Raw genomic sequence first — 25,425 nt, 5'->3', positions numbered from 1 at the left:
CTCATCAAACAGCGCCGCGCAGGCGCATTGCGTCACGGGTTGCCGTCTGGCGTCATCGCGGCGCGCGCCGGGACCAAGATCCGAGCCTCTGAAATAGCGGGAGCCAGGAGGTGCAGCTGGTGCCGGAGTGGGAGTCGGAGCTGGAGCCGGAGCCGGAGCCGGAGCCGGAGCCGGAGCCGGAACCGGAACCGGGGCGGGAGCGAGTTCCAAGCCTGACAGCGCAAATGGCGACGGTGGCGGCCATGGTGGAGAGTGCAGCTTGCGGGGCTCCAGGGGCGGAGCTGTCAGTGGCTTGGAGTACCGTGAGCACGGGGCTGGTGCCGCCCGCCGCGCTGGGGCTGGTGAGGGCCACCCTCTGGCGGGCGGGCTCGGCTACCCGGGCCCATCTTCCCCTCCCAGCCCTCGGCCCATCTCGGCCTTCAGCTCCCAAACCCATCCCCCTTCTTATATCCTTATCCCCCTTCCTTTTCTCATTCCTCCTGCCCTCAGCCCCACCCCCTTCCGGCCCCAGCCCTCTTCTCAGCCCTGGCTGCCTTTAGTCCTGTCCCTCCCGCCTCCAAGATCCCCAAGGGTGACTTAGGCTCCACCCCTTGTTTTTCTCCCCTTAACTCCCCTCCTCCCACGTGCTGACTCTCAGCAGCCTCCCTCCTCGGCTGACCCTAGAGCTCCTTCGCCCCTTTGGGTTAGAGGTGCCGAGGGAGGCGCCTCCTTTTTTCTGGCCGTTCTTGGCCCGGTTCTCATGGGTTCTGTGCTCCGCAGGCGGCTTCCAGGGCCGAGCGGAGCGAGGCGGGTCTGAAGGAAGAGGAGCTCCAGGCCGCTGTGGAGGTGCTGAAATTGCTACGAGCTTCACTCGGTCCTGGAGGAGTGGTTCACAGAAGTGCTGCAGACGGACCTGCAGTCCAACATCGCCCCGGAGTTTTTGGAACTCCATTGCGCAGTATGAGAACACTGCCGAAGAGCCCCAGTGCGTCCTGCTCCTCCTGGAAGCCTTTGGCCTGCTCAAGTGTCGGCTGGACCCCTACCTCAACAGCTTGGATCTGCTGGAAAAGTGGACGCAGATGGGCCTGTTGCTGGGCACTGGCTCTCAGGGTCTTCGGGAGAAAGTCTACACCATGTTTAGAGCCATCTTGTTCTTTTCCACCACAAAGACCTTTCAGGAGATGATCCAACAATTCTATGGGCGAACATTTAAAATCTACATGCACCAACAGAAAAGAAAGAAAGGGGACGAAGGGATGAGTGAAAGCGGCATGAGCGAGCCGGAGCTGGAGCCGGGAGACTCGGAGGAGAGCGCGTCTCCAGAGGCCCAGGAGTGCGGCGGCTGCAGCAGCGCCAGGGAGCTGTGCTGGTGCTCTGTGGCTCTGGAGCAGTTCCAGCAGCTTAGTGAGATACTGTAAGTGATCTCAGCAGAGCCGCAGGACACTGGGCGGAGGGGCTGCCGTGCAATGAAGCGGTCAGATCCCTTCTAGTCTAACTCATCACCCTACAATAAATACTTCTTAGCCAAGTCACTTCCCTCATGTCAGGCAGGATCTAACGAAGCTGGAGGAGAGGAAATCCATGACTTCTGGCTAGTAGAGGAGGATCTTACTTTCCTTATTCCTAATTGCAGGGAATGCATCAAAAAATGTAAAGTGCTAAAAAATAGAATCATTAGTTCACAGTTAGGCATTGATTCTGTTACCATGTTTTCATCTCTTTACCTGTTCCTGGACTTGAATTGCATTCAGTAGAAAATAGGTTATAAAAGTGATTTGTCTTGTGTTCCCCGTCATTGGAGAGTTTCAAGTGAATGATTGATGACTGCTTATTAGCAACATTACAGATATAATCCATATTATGGTTAGTGATGGGACTAGGTGGCCTGTATTGTGAAAGAGATGATTAGTGTATGGCTTTTTATTTTCATATCCAACATTACTAGCATTCTCTAGAAGTAATTAAGAGATAGTAAAGAGTTTTGGGGAAAGAATTTTGCTTTTCAGCAATACGTATTTCTAGTTTGACCTTTAGGGTTCCTGTTGATTTTCATGGAGTAGATTTTATTTTGATGAAATCCAAGTGGATTATCAAAGTTCTTGTATGCTGAAATTTTTTTTGTATTGAAAAAACTGCTTTAAGTAAATGTGCCCCTGAACAGACTTGGAAGTTTTTTAGTCCACAGATTTTTACTGTAGTTATACTAATTATATCCAAAGTTAGTCTCTAAGTGTGGTTCTCTGAGGGACTCCCTTCTGGGCCATACAAGGCTGGTGGGAAGAGCAAGATAAACACAAAATATGTGGTTGATTGTTTTTACGAGTGCATTTGTCACTACAGTTTAGATCTGTATTAAAAAATCACAAAAGTTAATCATATTTGAGAATCACCACAATTATATCTTTAAGCAGAATTTTTACAAATTTTTTCAGTGGTAGGAAAGAGCAAGTTGGATAGTTATCTTTTTTTTTTTCCCTGAGGCTGGGTTAAGTGACTTGCCCAGGGTCACACAAGTAGGAAGTGTTAAGTGTCTGAGACTAGATTTGAACTCGGGTCCTCCTGAATTCAGGGCTGGTGCTCTATCCACTGTGCCATCTAGCTGCCCCTGGATAGTTTGCCCAGAATTGCCAATGCATACATTGGAGTCATGTTTACTTCTCTGTTGACTTATCTGTGGGGACACCTGGTGGTCAGACCTGTGTGGCTTCATCATTCAAAGTTAAGAAAGCTCAGAGATTTTCTGATCCTTTATCATCCTTGAGGGCAAGGCCTTCTGCAGAAGTAAACCACCTCTTCTGTGCCTCTCTCCTCACTTTTAGCTACTTCCAACCTGCTAATTGCCTAGAAACTCCCATTGCAGTGTTTTTCTTGGACTTTATCGCTTAAAATTTAGTCTTCATCTAATTCTGTCAGAACCCTGTTTTGTAGGGTTATTGGTGAACCTTGGGAACTTACTTCTCTTACTTTTCCAGATTTAAAGTATTTATTTTAATAGTGACCATTCTATTAATAGTGAGCAGAAACTAAAATGGTGGATCTAATGGTAATTAATTTTTTGCTGGAGGATGAGGATGGCTTAATCATTTTGGGGTAGAGAAAAGAGCATACAGAGGCTGTCAACTTACTCTGTCTGGATTTAAGTCCAGGTCCTGTTTGAGGGACTTAACTTCTCATTTGTGGTCTCACATTTGATACTTTCTGAATCTCTTTCCTTGCATCCCTTGCTTCCAAAGGCTTGGGATAAGATTTTTGAACACTGGCTTCCCTTCAGGCACAGGCTAAACTTGTTGGAGAGAGTCAGTGCTGATGCAGTTACAACTATCTTGCACCGGATGATTGAGGAAAGGATGGAACGTCGATGTCGGGGAGAATATGAAAGATCTTTCTTGAATGAATTTCAGGAGGTAAGCTCTCTTTGTGACTTTATATTTCTTTAGGGAGCACAATTTTAACAAGTAGGAGAGAGTTAATTAAAAATTGGACCAAAATATAAATTTAGAGTGGTAGAATATACAGATAATCTTTTTGTTTATCTTGTAGTTGAACAGCTTTAGGAGGGTTTTTGTTGTTCCTTAATGGTTCTTGTCCAAGAATGCATTATTAGCTGTAGTCTAGGCTTCACAGAAGCTCTTATGAATGTGATGATGTTAATCATTCAGTCATTTAATAAACTTATAAAGTACTTGCTATGTGCTAGACGCTGTAAAATGCTGAAGATACAAAGAATGCAAAAACATAATTTCTTTCTTCAAGGAACTCATATGCAAAGGTAGGAAGGAACAATAGTGACCCTGATGAAAATCTAATAAAGTAGAGTGAAAGGGGGATAGTCAGACAGAAACTTATTATCTTTCTATAAAGGAGAGGGTTTCCAGTAAAGGGTATGATCAACAGTGTCAAAAGCTGCAGAGAAGCAAAGAAGGATAAGAATTGAAAAAAGGTCATCATATTTGATAATTCAGAGATCATTGGTAGCTTTGGAGGGAGCAGTTTTAGTTTAATGATGAGGTTGAAAGTTAGCCTTCAGAAGGTTTAGGACCTAGTTGGAGGAAAAGAAATGGGGATATACATGGCTCTCAATATTCCTAGCTGAGAAGGGGAGAGAGGTGGTTGATTCAAATGAGAGTTTTTGAAGGCTAAAGGAGATATGAACATGTTTGTAGGCAGTAGGGAAGAAGTAATTAGCTAGGGAGATGAAGATAAGTGAGAATGGAAATGATAGAAGGACGAGGCTCTTTGAGAGAATGGAATAGAATAGGATCGAAGGTGCTTGTAGAGATGTTGACTTGGCAAAGAAAAGGACAACCTCTTCATCTGAGATGGGGGTGAAGGAGGAGATAGCCAAGTTTTAATATGGAGTATAAAATTACATTTCTAGTGAAATAAGAATAGCCAGTCCTTCTTCCCAAGTAAGGGGGAAGAAAACTTGGATTGCTAAGAACTTGAAACATGACACAATCCCTGTTTTCCAGTAAAAGCCTTTATACTTTAAAAACTAGGAAATACCTTTTTAATATTAATATTAAGCCAGCCTAAGCTAAGGTATTATTTTCTTAAGCTAAGGTTAAATGTTAATTTCATTAGGTGGCTTACTCTTGGTCTAGGATAAAATAAGATTTACCAGAATGAAACAAAAATGGATTATCTGTATATTGATATGTTGCCACTTTGTTTTTAGCCACAAGTATTCTAATCTTGGTTGTTAATACCTCAAATGCAGAAGAAACTTTGTTTCTTTTTTGCTCCTGCACGGATCTGGACTTTAGTGAGTCTTGGGTTACTCAAAAACAAAACATTTGTGAGTCCTAGATAGGGGAAGTTTCTCTGTCAGCAATTCCACAAATAGATTCTAAATGCTTACTTGTCCTATGCCACTATTTAGGATCTAAGTTTCTGAGTCTGGATCTATGTTTTCTCACTTTTGCCAAAAAAGAAGAAATCATTTATGGGATTTAGAGCTGAAAGGTACTCTGGAGATCAAATCTAACCTTTTCATTTTACTGATAAAGACATTTAGCCTAAAGATCATAAATGATCTCTAAATGATCTCTAAAAGGTGTGATAGAGCCTCCTATTGGTTGTACATTGTATACCATGGACAAACTCCTGGCTTGTCCTACCTTTCACTGTCATACAGCTTGGACATTGAAAAGAAAAACTAATGGCTCACTCCAATCCCCAGGAAACAAAAACCATTTTTTATTATCCAAAGGGAGTGACCAGGTGGAACAGGTCTGGAGGCAGGAAGATCTGAGTTCAACTCTGGCCTCAGTAGCTCTATGACCCTGGGAAAAATAAGTCACTTACTCTTTTTTGCCTCAGTTTCCTAATCTTAAATATGCTGGAGAAGGAAATGGCAAATCACTTCAGTATCTTTGCTAAGAAAACTCCTTATGGAGCTACAAAAAGTTGGACATGACTGAATAACAACTACCTAAAGAACCTAAAGAATCTAAAACAATGCTTAGCAATTTTTTTAGTCTCGAGTACCACTAATAAGACTATAGCATAATTAAAAGAGAAGGGGGAGAAAGGAAGTAATAATAAAGAGTAGGAAATACATAACATTCTCTTAACAGATAAGACAACTCCGTATCTCCAAACAAATTTTGTCCTTGGAAAACTATTCAACATAAAGCTATTGCTCAAAACATTTTTGAAATTCCTCTTTTGGAAATTCTTGAGGAAACAATTTATCAGCTAAAATGAAAAAAAAAACAACTATTGGAGTAGAACTCATAGATAAGCTCTGTGTTTGATTTAAACTTTGTATTTTCTTGATTCCTAATACAGTGCACTATACAAAGTATGCATTTAGTGTTTTATAAATCTAATTGAAGGACTTATTTGTAGTAACAATTTTTAGTTCAAAATTGCATTGCCTATTACACTCACTCTAATCATCATAGAAGTCTTTCAATGACTTTGATTTCACTAAAAACCCAATCTATTCCCAAAGGATAAAGATTTTTCCTTCATTAAGGCTATTCAGAAGAATGTGCCAAGACTAAGAAGAGATTTTGAAAGGAGTATTTCTAGAAATTATTTGATCACTGGCAACATTTTTGAAATAATCATTAAGGGGACTTCTCTGAATAAATGAGAATAATCATTTGAAAGGTATATTTTTTGGTACATCTGTTAGCAAGCCAATCATAATATTATGTTCACAATTCATCTTATAGATGTATAATGAATACATGCAAGTGCGTATCTGTCCATAACTTTTTTTTTTTTTTTTTTTTTTTTTTTTCTGAAGCAATTGGGCTTAAGTGACTTGCCCAGGGTCACACAGCCAGGATATGTTAAGTATCTGAGACCAGATTTGAACTCAGGTTCTCCTGACTTCAGGGCTGGTGCATTAACCTACCTGCCCCTGTACATAACTTTTAAATTCATTTTATGCATTGTCTCTGGTACTGTCAGAGCTAGAATATCAGCCAATTAGCAAATATTTATTAAACATTTGTGTTATTAATCATATGTGTCAGGGATTGTGCTTAAACACTGGGAATACCAAGAAAAAAATAATAATCCCTGCTATCAAGAATCTTGTATTCTGTTGAGGTAAGGACAGCATGTATAAGTCAAGTCAAGTCAGCAAGTATTTATTAAACATCTACTATGTATTAGATACTGTGCTAAGTAATATGGATGCAAAAAAAGGCCAAAACAGTCCTTGCCCTCAAGGAATTCATAATCTAATAGAAGCGACAAGCAACAGACAGGATAAATTGGATATAATCAACAGAAGAAAAGAAAATACAGAATAAATGTAGAGTGCATGGAATATGATGTTAGAGGCAATAACCTGAGGAGCTAGGGGGACCAGGAAAGGCTCCCCCAGAAGAGATAACATTTTGGCTGAATTTTAGAGAAATGCCAGGAATTCTAAGAGTCAAAGAAATTAATAAGTGGAATGGAGTGTGTGTGTAATGGAGACAGAGAAGTTGAAAGACAGACAGACATAGTCATATCTGTACTTTAGGGAAAAAAAGACTGTGGTAGAATAGGGGTGAGAAACCCATAAGGCCCACAAAATCAATTGGTCAGGCCCTGCCAAGTCAACTGCAGGCGATGATGAGTTGAAAGCTAGATATGATAACATCCCACAGTTTGAATTTTTAAGTTTATAATTTTGTATGACCCTCGAATAATGTTATAACTATCTAAATGGCCCTTTGCAGAAAAAAGATTCCCCACCACTGTTGAAGAGAATAGATTGGATAGAATAAGGAAGAAGGGAGGCAGAAAGACAAATTAGAAGGATTTTGCATTAGACAAAGTGAGAAAGGTGATGGAAATCTTCTACCAAAGTAATAGCTGTTTGAATAGAAAGTAGACATGTTTAAGAGGTATAGAAGAGAAAGAAATTACAGGATTAATAAGCTAATTGGATAAGTAGGATGAAGAAGAGAAAAGCCAATAATGATGCTAAACCTTTGAATGTGAATGATTAAAGAATAGTGTTGCTCTTGACAATAATAAGGAAATTCAGAGGAGAGGTTTGAGAGTGAATTTAAGGAGTTCTATTTTGGATTTGAGATGTTAAGTTGTTGAGTTTGAGATATCTGGGGAATATTCAGATCAAAGTGTCTTAACAGGCAAGTTGTGATGCATGACCAGGAAAGACTAGGATTACACAAATAGATCTGGGAATTATCTTCATAGATAATTAAATCCCCAAGTAGCTGATGTGTTTAGCAAGGGAGAATGTAAAGATTAAAAAAAAAAAAAGACTATTTTTAGAATTTTGTGGAATACTTATATTTATTGGGCATAATACATTTGAAGAAGGAATCGTGAGAAGTTAGTATGGAAACCCAAACTGCTCTTTTGGTTTCCATACTAACTTCTCATGGTTCCTTCTTCATTTTTTTCATGCCAGATACTGTTGTTGAACAACATTATCAGATACTGAAGAGAGGTCAAGAAGGATAAGAATTGAGAACAGTTCTTTATATTTGTCAATTCAGAAATATTCGTAACCTTGGAGAGTTGTTTCAGTTGAATACTGAAGTTGGAAGCCAGATTGCAAAGGATTTTCGAGTTAGAGGAGGCAAATTCCTGATTATAGATAATTTTTTTTTTTTCAAGGAGTTAAGCCAAGAAGGGAAAGAAAAATATAGAATAGGCATGGTATGATCAATTGAAGGTTTTTTAATTTTTAATTTATTTTTCTTTTGAATTTAATAAACCCCAAATAAAAATGGACATTTCCACATACATAGTAGTACAGAAAGAAGATTGTACCAAAAACTACAGGCATAATAGGTATTACTTGTTTTTCTTTTTAAATATATGATAAATTCAGCCTGTAACTTAAGTTTTCAAAGCTGTCTTGTTTATCTGTTCTTTCTGGCTTTCTGGTCTTTTTACTGCATTTTTTAAAAAAATGTATTTTTTTTCTCCCAAAGGGTAGGGGAGATTTGGAGTTATAGACAGGGAAAAAAGTGCTAATAGATAGGAAGAGACTGAAGATTAGAAAGTGGATTTGGTGATGAAGGCAGTCTGATGGTGAAGACAGGAGGGAATAGGATTATGGATAAATGTTAGTCTTTGAAATGGCCCCATCATCAGATACTAGAATAGAGAAGTAGATAGTGGGGGATGGGGGAGGGAGGGAAAGAGAATGTCAGAAGGAAATGGGATGAAAAAAAGGGAACTCCCAACAAATTAATTATTATTTTTTTCCCCCAACAAAATATAAGTGGAGATTTTCATCAGAAAGAATGAGAGTTGGAATTGGCATGAGAGATTTGAAGAAAAAAGAAAAAGACTGAAACAACAACGATTGTAATCAGCATGATAGGGAACCAATTAGGGAGATATAATAGGATTACTTTGCTAAAGTGGAAACCTAGTTGAAAGTAGCTAGCTTAAATGTGTAGTGAGTCAGCAAGGTTTGTGAGTTGTCCTATGAGAATAGAAATTCAGAATAAAGCTTACAGCTGTGGCCAAAAAAAGGACAAAAAAGCAAAAACAAAAGAAATTGTATTGTGGGCTATTAATCTGGCCAGTGTTTTGGTCTTAGACCTTGAAAGTTATACATAAACATTCATTTTATCAATTGTTAAATGTTACATAAAAATAAGTTATCATTATACATTAGATATCTCCTAAGATCAATCAGCAAAGAATTTTAGTTTCTAATATTGCATTACAGGTTGATGAAACTTGTTAACTAGGGCAGTAGATTAAACCTTCTTTCTGTTTTCTTTTGACAGTGGATAGAGAAGGTAATTGGCTGGCTCAGCAAGGTGTTCCTACAGGATAACCCTATAGGTCCTACAGTCCCTGAAGCCAGTAGTACCCTGAGACGCTGGCGCTGTCATGTACAGAGGTTTTTTTACCGAATCTATGCCAGTATGCGAATTGAGGAGCTCTTCAGCATCATCCGAGGTAAGCATCAGTTCAATTCAGTAAGTATTTACTAAGTGCCTACTATGTACAAGGAGCTCGGGATACAAAATCCAAAAAAATTTCACTATAATACTGGAACATAGGATGTAAAGATGAACCAGATCATTGATGGTTTTAGATGCCAGATTGAGAAGGTTGTTTTATCCTCAAGGTTGAGGGGGAGTTACTAGAACTTTTTGGTTAGAAAGAGAATATAAATCACTGTCTCACTATACATCTTTGAAGGATTCCCATAGTTAGAGGTAAGAGATAGAGGATGACCTGGCAAAGTCAGTCAAGAAAGAGGAAAATGAGAAGAATGCTGTTAGAGTCACCAAGGGAAGAGAAAATATTCTGGAATAGGGAGTGATTCAGTGTTAAAAGTTGCACACTGTGTCAGGTAGGATGAGGGTAGAAAGAAGACTGATGATGAAGCATGTCCCCTCTTATCTCCTGTTAAGGACTCAAGATGAAGAAACATATTTTTTGACACATCCATTTAAGAATTTGTTTCACTTGGCCATGATTATTTGTTACAAGGACTTTGTTTATCTTTTCTTTTCCCAGTTGATGAGAAGTGGGAAGGAGGAAAAAAAAATAGAGCTTATTGAAAAAATTTTAATTTAGTTTTTTTTAAGGGCAGATTTAATAAGGTTTTTTTTGTTTTGTTTTGTTTTGCAAGACAATTGGGGTTAAATGGCTTACCCAGAGTCATATAGCTAGGAAGTATTAAGTGTCTGAGGCTGGATTTGAACTTGGGTCCTCCTGTCTCCAGGGCTGGTATTCTATCTATTGTATTGTCTAGCCACCACAGGCAAATTTAATAATTAAGAAATCACGTGTAATCTTGGAGAAAATAATTTTAATTAAGTGGTGGTAAATTACTGGTAAATGAGTGGGAGACGAGGAAATGGAAACACTAAATATAAATTAACTAATTCTGGGAGTTTAATGCTAAAAGGGAGAAGAGATATAGCATGAATGCTTAAGGGGACAGTAAAATCTAATGAAGGATTTTTAAAGATATGGGAGACCTGGATATGTTCTTAAATATCAAGCCAGCGAGTGAAGAGAAACTGAAAGTGAAAGGGGAAAAAAGAATGATTGATAGGACCAGCTCTCAGAACAGGTGGCATTAAGGGACCAGATGATTGAGTTGGATTAGGTGGATCTAAAAGGAGAAAAAGATGTTAAAATATTGGCCCTAGTATTGGGCTTGACATGAAGAAAGACAATTTCTTTCTCAGAGATTAGAGAAAAGAAGAGAATAAGATAAGATGTAGTAGGTTTTAAAGGTATAGAAGAGGGAAGAAGAAGGAGCTTATCAATTATTCAATCAGTAAATCTACTAGGTGCCAAGAATGTTGTGAGGTGCTAAGGATACAAATGCAAGGTTGAAACGATCCTGACTAGTGGGGGAAAGGGCAAAATTTAATAACAAGAACAATGATAGTATCTAATATAATCATAACTAGCATTTACATAGTGCTTATTATATAAATGTTCCAGACTTTTACTACATGCCAAACACAAACTAATTTTTTTTTATAATAATAGCTTTTTATTTTTTCCAAATACATACAAAGATAGTTTTCAACATTCATCTTTGCAAAACCTTGTGTTCCAAATTTTTTTCCTCTCTCTCCTTACCTCCTCCCTTACCCTATGCAGGAAGTAATACAATATTGGTTAAACATGTTCAATTCTTCTAAACATATTTCCACATTTTCCACGCTGCACGAGAAAAATCAGATCAAAAAGGGGAAAAAAGAAACAGAAAAACACAAGCTAGCAAACATCAATAACAAGAACAAAGGTGAAAATAATAAGTTGAAATCTACACTCAGCCCACATAGTCTTCTCTCAGGGTATGGATAGATCTTTTCATCACAAGCCCATTGGAACTGGTCTGATTCACCTTGAGGTTGAAAAGAGCCACATAATCATATTGTTGCTGTATATAATGTTCTCTTGGTTCTACTCACTTCATTTAGCATCATTAAGTCCCTCCAGGCCATTTTCTGAAGTCATCCTGGTGGATAGTTTGTTGTAGAACAATAATACTCCATTTCATTCATATACCTTAACTTATTCAGCCATTCCCAACTGATGGGTATCCACTCAACAAATTAAATTCTTTACATTTGTTATTCTCATTTGATCATCATAACAACTCTGGGAGGTAGTAATTCTAATAGCTAGCAATTGCAAAATTCTTTAAAAATATCTTTCTTTATTCTCAAAACATCCTGAGAAGAAGATGCTATTATTTTCTCCTTTTACAAATGAGGGAACTGAAGCAGACAGTGATAAAGTGATTTGCCCAGGGTCACACTGTTAGTAAATGTCTGAGGCAAGATTTGAAGTCAGATCTTTCTGACTCTAATCCTAACCCTCTTATTCATATGCTGGTTTAGCTGCAAATAAAATTATATATGGCATAAATATTAAAAATATTTTTAAAAAGCTATACAAATCAGATAAGTACAGGGTAATTTGGGAAGGAGACTACTAATAGTTGAAGGAATCAAGAAGGCTTCATGTAGAAGATGAACCATGAACTGAATCTTAAAGGAAGAGACATTCTTGATGAAGAATAACCTCTGTTTTGTTCAGTAGAAGTCAGTCAGGATTTTCTAGTGAGGGAAGGAATCACATAGAGCTTGAGGAAAAAAGAGAAAGATTGGAAGAGTTACCACAAGGACTATGATTTTAGGAAAGAATGAAAGGATTTCTATGCAGCATCAGGCATTACGATGGTGTGATTTTCTCCAGAAGTATTCCACAGTATGATTGTGAGTACAGATGATAGAGGATGGATTTGATTCACAGTTGATTCTTGGCAAATTGTAAGGGTTATAGATCACATGATTGAACGGTTGAACTCATCAGCTGTTTAGTCAAAGGTGTGAAGGGAAGAGACAGATTTTTCTAAATGCAAGATGAGTGTGAGAGGAAGAGGTTTAGGATAAAAGGAATTTTTATCCTAATAATCATCATAGTATTTTATGTATTATATATACACATATATGCCATATATTACCATAATAATCATAATACTATGAGCTTCCCAAAGAGGGCACAATAGAAAAGTAGGGGTGAGCATGTTGGAGCTAAAAAGACAATGAGTGGTTGCAGAGTAAAAGGCCTTTATGTTTTTTGTTTTTGCTTTTGTAGACAGCAATTCTAATGATAAGGATTGGGGGAGAAGGAGGATCAGGAGGAAGAAGGCATTTACTAACCTTAGTTTGAGGGAAGTACCATTTTACTGAGTTTCATGCTTTCTAGGATTTTATAATGACATGTCTCTCTTCAGACACTGGAGAAGGAAAGGATTGAGTTAGCAAGCTGGTTGGACTTGAGCGTCTGAGTTGGATTTGATATTTGGGTCCCTAGGGGTCTAGTCAGACTTAAATTTAGTGCCATTTGGTCATGGCTGAGCAGCTTGGTGTTTGCATTCTTGATGATTATTTAGAGCTGAGTAGATATCTCTCAGGTGACATAAGTCCTAGGGTAAAGAGGCCCCCAAACTCCATTCCAGATAGGGACCAAGAATGGGGAGCCCTTGCTATCAGAGTTGTCCCCTGTGTGTTATTCAGAAGGTTTAGTGATTTAGGGTGGAATAAGTCATATTTCCATATGTGGTAGGTTCTGGACAGGGAGTGTTCCAAACCCAGTTTGTAGAGGTTCTGTGTTTAGGTACCCATCATCACCAGTCAAGTGATGACAGATTTGCTCCCCAGTTCTGAACTGGATTCATGACTATACTATACTGCTGTATATATTCATCTTTTTTTCTCACCCCAATTCTCTCCCTGCTCAGGTTAAGGGTTTCCTAGTCTGGCTGATATAAGGATTAATTTTTTTACTTTACTGAATTAGTTAAGTGAACATTTTCCTGAGCTATCTGGATTCATTGTGTGACCTACTTTCCCTATTTCTGTATAGTCAAATTTTTCTTAGATTTGAATTCTTCAAGTGGTTAGAAGTTGAAACTACCTGTTTTTTCCTCTATGGGTTCATTTTTGATCTTGCAACCTCAGATGAGAGCAAAAGTTCTTTGCATAATGCATGTATGTGCACTTTAATTTTGTATGTTTTATAGCTTGTGTTGTATCTGCATAGGTGTAGGGTATTTTTAATATGCTAGTTTGAGCTCACAGTGATAAGATTTTATAGCACTCTTTGTCTAATTTCTAGATTTTCCAGAGTCTAAACCAGCTATTGAAGATTTGAAATACTGCCTGGAAAGGACCAACCAGAGACAGCAATTGCTCAGCTCCCTTAAAGCAGCTCTTGAGACCCGTCTCCTACACCCAGGTTGGTGTTGTTCATCAAAGATCATTCTCTGGGTCTCACTATCCAGCTTCTCTCTTATTTTGTAGGATAATTAAGTTTGTTTGTCATGGAGTCTCCAAACCTTAATGTTCATCACTTTTTATTGTTACTTCTTTCATGTTCTTGAGCAGTCGTCCTCAAACTTTTTAAATAGGGGGCCAGTTCTCTGTCCCTCAGACTGTTGGAGGGCCGGACTATAGTAAAAACAAAACCTCACACTCTCTCTCCGCCCCTCAGGCCATTTGTCTTAACCTGCCCGCAGGCTGTAGTTTGAGAACCCCTGTTCTTGAGTCTTGGTTTTCATGTTTGTGAAAACTGAACTTAAAATAGAATTTGAGCATAGCTCTCAGGATATAGAAAAGAAACAAAAAATATTATTCTCCTTGTGACACTGAGGTACCTTCTGTTCTCCATTTGAAAAAATGAAACAACCTAATAGACCATGTTTGAGTTGGAACCCTTGATACTTTGCAAAGTTAAGATCTCACCGTTAGATGTTAAAGCTAAATAATAAAATTAGGCATCATCTAGATAAGTCATTCATTCATTCATTCATTCATTTATTTATTTCTCTGAGGCTGGGGTTAAGTGACTTGCCCAGGGTCACACACCTAGGAAGTGTTAAGTGTCTGAGATCAGATTTGAACTCGCGTCCTCCTGAATTCAAGGCTGGTGCTCTATCCGCTGTGCCACCTAGCTGCCCTGATAAGTGATTTATTTAGCAGTACATGTGCACATGGTTGCAAAACAAAACCAGTTTCAGAGCTTTTGGTAGCCAAGAACCTAGGTTTTTGCCCAGTTAACATACAATTTGAAGGGAATGAAAAACAGGACAAAATAGTTAAGCCATTTTGATTCTTATTGGAGGAAGAGATCTAGAAACAATAAGGTGAAGATTGGCTAGAGGGGATTGGGAGAAATTCAGGAGACTTGAGGAGAGAAGGAAAAGGGGTCATTTTGTGACATTTTTTAACTCAGGTGATTTTTAGGGTCAGAGGGCATAGTAATCTTATGACTTCCCCAAACTTAGGTTAACTTTGAAACAATTTCACAAAATGGTGAATAAAAGCAAAATGGAGTCATTAATGCCACTTGATACTACGCAGAAGAGCTTTGCAGTAGGAACATGGTTCAGGAATCTGGATAGAGTGGATATACCTAGTCTTTCTTATTTCACATGCAGAATAGAGCAGGGAACAAAGTCAGACCAAACATCTTGGGAGTGGAAAGGAAAGTGAATGTTAAATGTTATTTCTCCGAAATGCTGATTGAAGAATTGAGAACATCACAAGGAGTTTTAAACAAATACTTTTTAGGAAGGGGCAAAATTTCTCCAATCCCTTGTTTGCTTGAGTACCCTGGCCACCTGTATTTCCATAGTTCAATTTCCAGAGAGCTTACTTCTCTAACATGCTTCTTAAATCTGATATGGGTATCCTTGAGGTATTTCAACTGTTGTTCTTCTGCTGTCTTCTATTTCAGGGGTAAATACATCAGATATCATCACCCTCTATATCTCAGCCATTAAAGCCCTTCGGGAGTTGGACTCCTCCATGGTCATCCTGGAAGTGGCTTGTGAACCTATACGACGATATCTGAGGTGAGAGAGAATAACAGAAAATAAGATACCCATTTTTTTCCCCACCTCCCATGCCCACTTCAGTCTCACTGATTTTGTCTTTCACCCCCTCAGAGACTTCAGCCCTTAATTATCAATCATTCATTCATACTTTTCTTTACTGAGCTATTGATAATGTCATGTACAAGACAGCTCTTTAGAAGGCAAGAAATTTTTATTGTCCTGTGAGAAGTTTCTGAGGACAAATTACCTGGGGGGACATAGGATATTACAGTTGTCTAATGTAGTAACAGAGGGTTGCTTAAGAGAGAAGGCTCCTTGAAAGATTTCCTTGGGTTTGGATTCTCGTTCCCTTTCCCCAACTTAGCACTTTTCCCTACTTGGGGAGGTCTGGCTTATTTTCCTACTTCTATTTTGTCCCAGCCCAATAATTAAAACCAGATCTATATACTTTTATCCCCTTTTAGACTGAGTAATGAAGAAGCAAGATGTTCTGCCCCAGGAACAAGCCCTGAGCTCAGGCCTATCCTGTGCACAGCTATCCCAACTCCATTTGATCTTCCTAGTGGTCAGGAATCCCTCACATGATATCCTTCACTAGTCTTTCTATAAAGTATCCATATTAAGTCAACTCCTCAATTTGTTCTCCACCTGCTTGGTTAACTCCTTGTAAACCCATAGTTCTCTATATATACTTAGAAGTTTCATTTCCTGCTATTTTTCCCCTTTGTTTATACCGATGCTCTTCAAGATATCATCTTGTTTGCCTCCCTGTTTTCTGTCAGTTAATTTCCTTTATAGATTTACATGTATAAGCATTTACATCCAATAAGATATGGTTTCTATCTTAGCAAAAAGGGTATCATTTCTAATTCTCTTAGCGCTAGATCAGGATTATTTATTATAATGGCTGTGACCATGTAGGGATCTCCAGGGCTGGGAGCTGATGGTTTGGCCCCGTGTCATGACCACACATGGTCTCACCCTGACAGGACACGGGAAGACACTGTGAGGCAGATTGTAGCTGGGCTGACTGGTGATGCTGAGGGTTCTGGGGACTTGGCTCACGAGCTCTCCAAGGCTGACCCGGTGACGCTGGAAAATGGCCAGGAGAGTGATGATGACATCTGTGAGCCGGAAGACTGGGTGCCAGACCCAGTGGATGCAGATCCAGGTTAGATGGCTCTCACTAGGGTAGCTCCCTAGTCTGCCATGGGCTTTTGGGGGTTTGTGCTGGTGGGAAGGGCAGCATTGAAGATCTGGCCGTGTATATATTTAGACTTAGTTCCCCCTTCCTTCCCCATTGGTCCTGGTTTTTCATTGGTCTCATTTCTTTGCTGAGAATCTTGAAGCTAAGTTTGTGGGGTGATCCTTACTTTAGTGTCCCAAAAAGGGATAGATAGCTTTGGGATACCTTGGGTTGTCAGTAGAGGTAAACTATAGTGAAGGCACATGAGCAAGACTGGGATGCAAAATGAGGTTTAAGGAACCAGCTCCATCATTAGTAAACCCCAGTGGACCTCTTTGAGGAAGCCAGGAATGGGATGGGAATGGTTTTCTTTTTATGGATGGTCAAGTTTTAATTGGGGATTTTTGTCAGATATGAACTTGTGATTTCCCAGTTGGGTGAATATTGAGCTCAGGAGCCAAGTTATTCATAATAGATAATGAACCTATTTCTGGCTTATTTGTTTGGTCTGGAACCTGTCATCTCTTTATTATATACATAGTATTAGACAGATACACAGGTGCCACTGGAGGCCAGAAAGGAAGCCTTGGCTTTAAAAAACTGTCTGTGGAACTCAGACATGCAGTTAACTTATCCTGTTGAAGTGCACACAACCTCTGAGGCAGGGGCTGCGTATTTCCTCATCTCAGGTTCTCTGCTCTGTACCCTCTCATTTCATATATCCTGCTGCTACTCCAATAAAAGGAGAGGAATATATTGGCTTGGCATATCTCCCTCTGGATTTCTGCCTGCTCCCTTCCTAAGAGCAGCAGCTAAACAAACTTCATACTTGTTCTCTAGGCACAGAAAAACCGGCATAAAAAAGCACTCTTTGGGGACTAAACACACAGTTCTCACTTCCTACCTTGCTTGCTCTTCTTCCCACTGTAGTTCACCCCAGTTGTCTCCCATGAGTCTCCAATAGCTGTCTTTTCACTCCTACCTTCCTTCATTCCCTCCCTGGCCCTGCTCTTAAGTCTTATTGGGTTTTCTCTTCTGCCTCCCTTTGCAGGCAGCCTGAATGAATCAGTAGTATTGCTTTTTATCAGCAGGGAAGCCCTGTGAGCAGATGACTCTGATCTATCTTTGTGATAGTTTCAGATCCCCTGTCCCACCCTCCTCTCCTTACACACAGACACATAGCATTCCTTTCACCCTTTATTTCTCTAGCATCCTACAAGACTGATCCTTCTCTCTTCCCACTCTTTTGACAGGAATGGTGTCTAGGGTAGGTATTCCTAGACTTTTTCTCAAGAGGCCTTAACTACTTTCATTTACCCAGAAGTCTTAAGATCACTGGTGGGGTTGGAGTCAGGGGTTGTGGTAAAGTCTTTAATGTGGAAGAGTGGCAGTGCTGGCAGTAAAGTGCTCAAGTCACCAAGAGATTGCTGCCACCAGTCATAGCTGGGGAGGAGAATGTGATGATAGCAACAGCTGGTTTGATGATCTGTTTGGTAAGTCTTTTAAGTCTGTTGTTAGACCCTGATCAACTGGTTGGGGACCATAGGTCTGGTATAATGAGGATGATTTTCAGGGAATCATCTGGTGCTGAAATGCATAATGGCTTTACTCCCTTGGGGCTTGAGAAAGCCAGGGTAGGCTCATGTGCCCTGGGGTCCCTCTTCTGCCAGCTGCACATTCCTGTCTCTGACAGTGGATCTAGAACTTCTCCCTAATGTTCTGACTTTGTTGCCTATGTCTCTAGGAAAGTCAAGCTCAAAACGTCGCTCCTCAGACATCATCAGTCTGTTGGTTAGTATTTATGGCAGCAAAGATCTCTTTATTAATGAATACCGAACACTACTTGCTGACCGCCTTCTCCATCAGTTCAATTACAGTGCTGAGAGGTAAGTCGGTTTTTAAGGAGAGGAGTCTTTGCTGCATTGTACTCTGGTATCCAAGGCACAATATCTTTGAAGAAGAGATCTGATTTTCTTCTGACCTAAGTGAGTCCCTCAGAGATTAGGAAAGGGATTATCAGGTGAGCAGTACTGTCCATTTTGCATTTATTTGTAGGGCACAGTCTACTCTGTTCAGTGAAACTATTACTAGCAAAGAAAAGCTGTGACTCCCTTCCTTGTTTCAAGGAACTTGTCTGTAGGGGTAACTGCCTAGAAATAGGGTTTTATGTACATATTTGAGGCTTTTCCTTTATCTGTATCACAGGCACTTCCTAGTGATGATCCAAATTGCCCTTGTAATTAATAGATATGGTTAAGTAAAACAAAGGAATATATGTGGGTTATGTTTTAAAATGTATACTTCATTCTGTACTTCTGGTCCAGTGCATCTCTGCCAAGAGGTAGGAGGCATGATTCACTGTCAGTCTTTTGAAATCATAACTGGTTACTACATTGATCAGAGGGTGAAGTATGTTGATGTTATTTTCATTTTCGCAGTCATCTTGTAAATTGGTCTTCTGACTGTGCTTACTTTGCTCTGCATCATTACATAGAAATCTCCAAGTTTTTGTGAATTTTTCATATTTATCATAGCCCATTCCATTTGGTACAGTATTTTTACTAGAATTTATTCAGTTGTTCTTCAAATGATAGACTCCCTCTTTGTATACATTTCTTTGTTATTACAAAAGATGCTGCTATAAATACCATAAATGTTATAAATATTTCCTCTTGGACAATAAGATTGGCAATTCCGTAGGAGAAGTCTCTGTAGCTTTTGTGTATTACTGTGAATTTTATATGTGTATAACCGTGAATTAGCATTCACTTTTAGGAAAGGAGCCCTTTTCAGCTTGGAGCAGGGTTCCCTAATGCCCACAGGAGGGGGATGAGAAGAAGTCAGGATACTCACTGCCATTAATGGAGGGTCTCTTTTCTTGGCAGGCCTGGATTGTTGGTCTCAGGGATTCCTAGGCAATGAGACAATTTGGAATCCTCAGAGATTTTGATCCATACGATCTCTAGGAAATATTTCATATTTCACAACAACCTTTCAGAACTTCTCAGTTGTCCTGAGCTCCAACTTCCCGGTTAGTTCAAGGTCTCAGGGAAGATTCATGAGGCCTTGTGGTATAGTAGAGCAGAGAGAAGTCTCCAGTTAGAGTGAGAGGACTTCGATACGCATCCCACTAGCAGTTTGCTAGCTGTTTACTTTAGGCAATTTACCTATCCCACCAGTCTTTAATTCCTTCAACTTTAAAATATAGGAGTTGGAGTGGGTGGTTTCTAAGGTACCTTGCATCTCTAAATTATGAGTTTATAATTAGTTTTTTAATGGGTGGGGGATGGAGATGAGAGTAGAGATAGGAAAAAGGAAAAATGCATGGAGAGTCCCCAAAATAAAATGTTCCCCTTAAGGGTTCTGTCTGGTTATCAGAGTCCAATTTTGGAAATTTATTACATCCTCTCACTTCTTCCTCGGGGGTAGTTAGCTTGTTTAGGTCTCTTTGATGTTAAGAAAGAAAGCCATAACCTTAAGCCATACACTTTGTGAACTGTCAGATTTAGACATCCCTTCCCTGGCACATGGAAGATCTTGTTCCCCAGCCCTGATATAGCTGTCTTTTTATTTCCAGGGAAATCCGCAATGTGGAATTGCTGAAGCTCCGTTTTGGTGAGGCCCAGATGCACTACTGTGAGGTCATGTTGAAGGTTAGTGTCCCTCTGGGGAGGAAGTTCTCTCTCCAAGTCATGCAGAGTGCATCTCAGTTTCCATACTCAGAAACCCAATGGGCTACTCTCATCTGAAAGATGCCTTCCCCATCTTTGTTAATCATCTTCCCTCCCTAATTCTGGATGCAGCCTGACTCCTGAACCCACCCCAGGCCCTCCAGACATGATCTGGCCTCTGTCCTCCACTTCACTCCAGGACATGGCAGACTCTCGGCGCATCAATGCCAACATCCGTGATGAGGAGGAGAGGCTCCCTGAGGAAGAGCGACCCCCATTCAGCCTTATTGCTGTCATCCTGTCTAGTGAGTTTTGGCCAACCCTCAAGGAGGAGAAGCTGGAGCTCCCAGAACAGATCAAAGAGGCAATGGAAGCCTATTCCAAGAGATATGAGAAGCTGAAGGTACCAGCCCCCCCCGACATGTAAGGGAACTGGGAGGGGAGAGTTCCCTCTTTTCCTCATTTATATACATTATTTTGTAAGTAAGGGATTATTTTAGTGTCAGATCATTCCAGAATATGGTAGTGAAATCTGTGAGTGGCTTGACTGGTAGGAAATTCTTGGGTGAGTTGCAGGGACTTCTAAATAAATTAGAGCTTAAGAAATATCACCAACAGTCAGTCCTATTCTGTCAGATCTGACCTCTACCCAATATTTCTTGTGGTCTCTCTGATTCAACTATGCATGTGAATCATGTTTTAAAGTTTTGTTTCCCATAGATGAGCTTTCAAAACAAAGTAATTCATGCTATTTTCACGGTATGGTTTACACAACGATTATAAATTAAGTGTTTGATAATCAGCCAAACAAAAATTAAACCCAGAACTATCTGCATTAAATATTTAATGTGAGTAAGCTATTGTGATTAAGAATTCTATTAAATAATATTTTTCTTTTAGTTCCTATCATTAATTTTACTTTGTCATTGCTACAAATTGTTTTCTCTTCCCATTATTTTAATATACCTTGAGTATCAACTCTGTTCAGTCCATTAACCTTATGCTTAAAAACTCTGAAAACTTTCCCTTGGAAAGAAACAGTTAATCCCATATTTCATACAGTTTAGCATTCTAATAGAACTTGCAGTGTCTATATTTGCAGCTTATCTCATCCCAATGTAGCATTCAAGGCTGAATGAAGTTGTCTTTGATCTTGCATATTGTTCATATTCCAGTTTTGCTACTTTGTCACCTGTGAGCTTTAGTTTCCTTATTTGTCAAAAGAGGGACTTTAGAGGTAGATGATCTTTTGGATTTCTTCTGACTTTAAATTCGATGATAATCTTTAAAGGAGGGAGCATCTTCTAATTATAGTAATTCAGCACTTAGCCAACAAGTCCATGTTAATGCTTTGTAACTTTAGAAAATGTTTAATCTCATAATTTTAATTTGGTGCGGTACCTTGTCAAAGGTTTTTCCTTGCTTAAATACTTTCTTTTTTCCTCTCATAGAATAGAAGAATTAGGTGGGACTTCTTTGATTTTTATCACATAGGCTGTGTTGTCTTAGTGTCCAGTTGAGTCTGTCCTTTCTTGATTTTACCATTCACTAGTTTCTGGTTTCTAGGGGACCTGAGGAGCATGCCAACAGTACTTCTACCCTTGGGTGCACTAGCCATTTATAATGACAGGTTACATGTTTTAGCCAATGGTTCATAAGTTTCATCCTTGAGTTCCTTCAAATGTTTTGTGATGCCATCTATGCCTGGTGATTTTTTCATATATATTTGGTCTCTGATTTAGAACATTCTGAGTATTTACCATTGTTTCTTCAATTTCTTCTAATATTTGGGTTCCTGGTGGTTTAACTGCACACTGTTAAATTTTAGAAGAAGAACCATAGACAATCCCTTTCCTAATACTCCAGATTAAATAGAAAGGGTACTGATAATGGTCACAGAAATATAAGGGCCATATTGCAGAAGCACCAGAGTGAGATTGAGGGACCACTTGCAAGACTCTTCTCCAAACAGACCAAGTAATTTCTGGACCCTCTGCTGATTCTTCTGTCTCCACTCAGGCTATGAGGACCCTGAGCTGGAAGCACCACTTGGGCCTGGTGACTCTAGACGTGGAGCTGGCTGATCGTACCCTTTCTTTGTCGGTGTCTCCAGTACATGCTGCTGTCCTGTTGCATTTTCAAAGCAAAAGTAAGATTCTTCCTGTCTTGTTCATTCCTTAACTTAGTACTGCAGTATGGATGTTGCCTTGCATTCTCTGGGTGAGGGGACTATGTGGATGACCTGGGAGTTCATGGTTCTTTTAAGCTGGCTGAACTAATAATCCTACTTGGGGACTTTTGATACTCAATTCTCAGGCTCATTTTCTGGGTTTATTTCCTCACTAAACACCAAGCAGCTTTTACTCTGAGTGGAGCATTCATACTATCAGTTATGTTAACAAAAACTTTCTGCTCTGGGTTCTGGAATGTCCTTGATTGGTATAGGGTAGCAAGAAGTTGAGTGAAAATTGAACAATTACATTCTTGCATCCAGCCCAGCTTTTTGTCATCTTTTCCTCCTGCCTTTTGGCTTCTGGCATCACATGCCAAGACTGTTTTGCTGGGGGAGGGTGACTGGGTTCCTGTTAGATTTCTGGGATTCCTTCAAAGAAAGAGTGATCACTGGGGCTTAGCCCTTTCTGCCTTAGTTAATAGACATTCTCTTAAAGGCAGAGTTCAAGTTTGGTTATGAAACTCCTCACTTCTTTATCCTGGAGTGAACGCCCTAGGCAAAGACATATCTGAAATGGGCAGTACAGTACTGGTCAGATCACGCAGGGGATTGGTTTGACCATTGTCTGTCTTGGACCCAGGTCCACAATAACACAGATGTCCTCCTACCCCTCTCCATCTCATTCCTCCATTTGACCCCAGGCAGCTGGTCCTTGGAGGAGTTGAGTGAGGTGCTGAAAGTTCCAGTGGCCTCTTTGCGGCGCAAGATGGCTCTGTGGCTGCAGCAGGGGGTGTTGCGTGAGGAACCTCCAGGCACTTTCTCAGTGATAGAGGAAGAGCAGCCTAGGGACCGGGCAGACAAGGTGGTGCTCCTGGACAGCGACGAGGAGGGTGACTCAGCCATGGCCTCACAGGCTGACCAGAAGGAAGAGGAGCTGCAGGTCAGTCCCTGGTCCTACTCCTCCAGGCAGTGGGGAAGGGAACTTTCCAGGGTCCAGGTCCCCATGGGAGGTGGGGCAGGAGTTGAGCTGGGCCCACTTCTGGCTGGGCCAGAGGGGATCGGATTGAGAATGCATCAAAACAATGGTGACTCCTTCCTGGAAGCCCTTGTATCTCTAAACTGAGCAAATCAAACTCAAAGCTTTCCAGCTCAGCATTTAATGAGTCCACAATATGGACTCTCCTTATTTCCTGGTCCCTGGACCTGGCTGAAAGGCTGATTTTTGAAACACTCACTTGTGTGTATCCACAGATACCTCCTCTTATCTAATTCTTAGAGGACTCTTCATTAAGAAGGAGACCTCCTGGAGATTTCCAGAGATGGCCTAGTCCATGGGAAGCAATTATCTTACAGAAGATGGGATGCTCAGCTTAGGGGCTATGAGGAATTTGCCTCTCAGCTAGCCCTTCAAATCATGTTAGCCTGGGGAGATGGGAAGGGAGGGATATTATTATAATTTGCCAAGAAGGAACTAGAAGCACAGATGGGAGGAGATTGTTTGGATGGTAGCAGAATCATTGTGATTGTACCTCATCTCCCACATTGGTCTACTGAACTCTAGGCAGATTAGGAATGGGGGAAAGGCGGTTGGATGCATCTTGACTCATTCTCTTGGTTTCTTTGTTCTGTAGCTATTCTGGACATATATTCAGGCTATGCTGACCAACTTGGAGAGCTTGTCTCTGGAGCGCATCCATAGCATGCTTAAAATGTTTGTGATGACGGGCCCAGTGGTGACTGAGATAGATCTGCAGGAATTGCAAGGCTTTTTACAGAAGAAAGTTCGAGACCAACAGCTCATATACTCTGGAGGTGTCTACCGCCTACCCAAGAGCTGCAGTTGACAAGAGGCAGGTCTTCCACCTTATCATCTTGGGACTTGAGGGGCCTGTGGGGTCATGTTGAGAGGTGTGCTGCAGACTGACCAGAGCTCAGGGTCACCCTAGGACTGCCTGTGAGAGTGGGATCTGGCCAAGTCAGGCTCTCTCCATGGGCTTTTCTGTTTTCCATAATGACAAGGACAAAGAGCATGTGTGTTATTCCCTCCCCCATTCCTCTTTTGCCACCTCACATTCATTCCTTTTCTACTATTCCCAAAATTAATTCAGTACTCTTTGTTGCTTATTAAAGGCAAATTGACTTTTTAATCATTTCTTTCTTTTCTGTGGTGGTTTTTGATCTGGGACAGTGTGGAAAGGAACACCAGTGATAGAAATCATATTGATGGAGAAACCATATCTAGTACTAGTCATTTCCTTCTTCCCCACCTCATCTTCATATTCCAGCCTTCTTTCATACCTGGGCCAGACTTTAATCCCTGGGAACAGGGTTTAGGTCATGATCAAATGATGTCCTGAGTGGGCCAGACGTATTCTTATGATATTAGGTCACTGGGAAGAACTTCTGAGGTATGGGGCAAAGAAATAATTTATCCCTGTCTCATAGCACTGAAGTCATAATTTCATTACTTTTAGTACTTAAAGGTTTTTTAGGAGGATGTCTAGGAATTAAGAAATTGTGTCCCCCTGATGCACCTCCATCTCTCCCACTTGTTATCTTCTCACAGGTAGTTATACCCTACCAATTGAAGAGTGGGGGCTTCTCAATAGAACTAGGCCTTTGTAGGTCATAGTATAAAGGGATTCATCCCCAGGGGAAGATTGTTGTATATACTGTAAGGGAGTTTTTAATTCCCACATAAAATGTTTAGTATTAAACAGCTTATTCCAGATTCTGCCTTGTGGTTGTGATGATTTCAGTGATTTCAAGCTCCAGGTAAGGGCTTATGCGGTAGGACAAAGTCAATCAGTCTGGCTTTGTTGTCCTGTAAGGCAGAAAACTACTTTTACATGAACCTAAGAATATCATAAAATGAGTTTATAAAGAAACTCCATAAATGCAGCGATACATAGTATTTTAAAAGCAGCAAAAAATTATTGATTCCTTTTGCTTTTTATTCAGCAGTCATTTATTTATATATTGCAACACCTCTAGACCAAATATTATCTTATTTTTAAATATATATATCTTATTTTTAAACAACTTTTTATTGCTCTTTTATTTTTTTACATTACCGTAATTTCCTCCAATATCC

The 25,425-nt window shown here is 40.1% G+C and overlaps 1 protein-coding gene across 1 annotated transcript; it reads left to right on the top strand.

The window, feature by feature from the left end:
- Nucleotides 1-92: 92 nt before the first annotated feature.
- On the top strand, nucleotides 93-25,062 carry ANAPC2 (anaphase promoting complex subunit 2). Its single transcript, XM_074289024.1, is given in 15 exon segments — nucleotides 93-341; nucleotides 760-834; nucleotides 836-916; nucleotides 918-1,393; nucleotides 3,251-3,383; nucleotides 9,207-9,381; nucleotides 13,582-13,701; nucleotides 15,202-15,319; nucleotides 16,291-16,472; nucleotides 18,232-18,373; nucleotides 20,065-20,140; nucleotides 20,358-20,561; nucleotides 22,178-22,307; nucleotides 23,033-23,271; nucleotides 23,963-25,062. Coding segments are annotated over 15 exon segments (2,481 nt in total). The 5' UTR covers nucleotides 93-224; the 3' UTR covers nucleotides 24,176-25,062.
- Nucleotides 25,063-25,425: the final 363 nt, after the last annotated feature.

This window comes from Sminthopsis crassicaudata, chromosome 2 (assembly GCF_048593235.1).
Source record: "Sminthopsis crassicaudata isolate SCR6 chromosome 2, ASM4859323v1, whole genome shotgun sequence".
Taxonomy (NCBI): Eukaryota; Metazoa; Chordata; class Mammalia; order Dasyuromorphia; family Dasyuridae; genus Sminthopsis; species Sminthopsis crassicaudata.
This window is presented reverse-complemented; position numbering and strand designations above follow the sequence as displayed.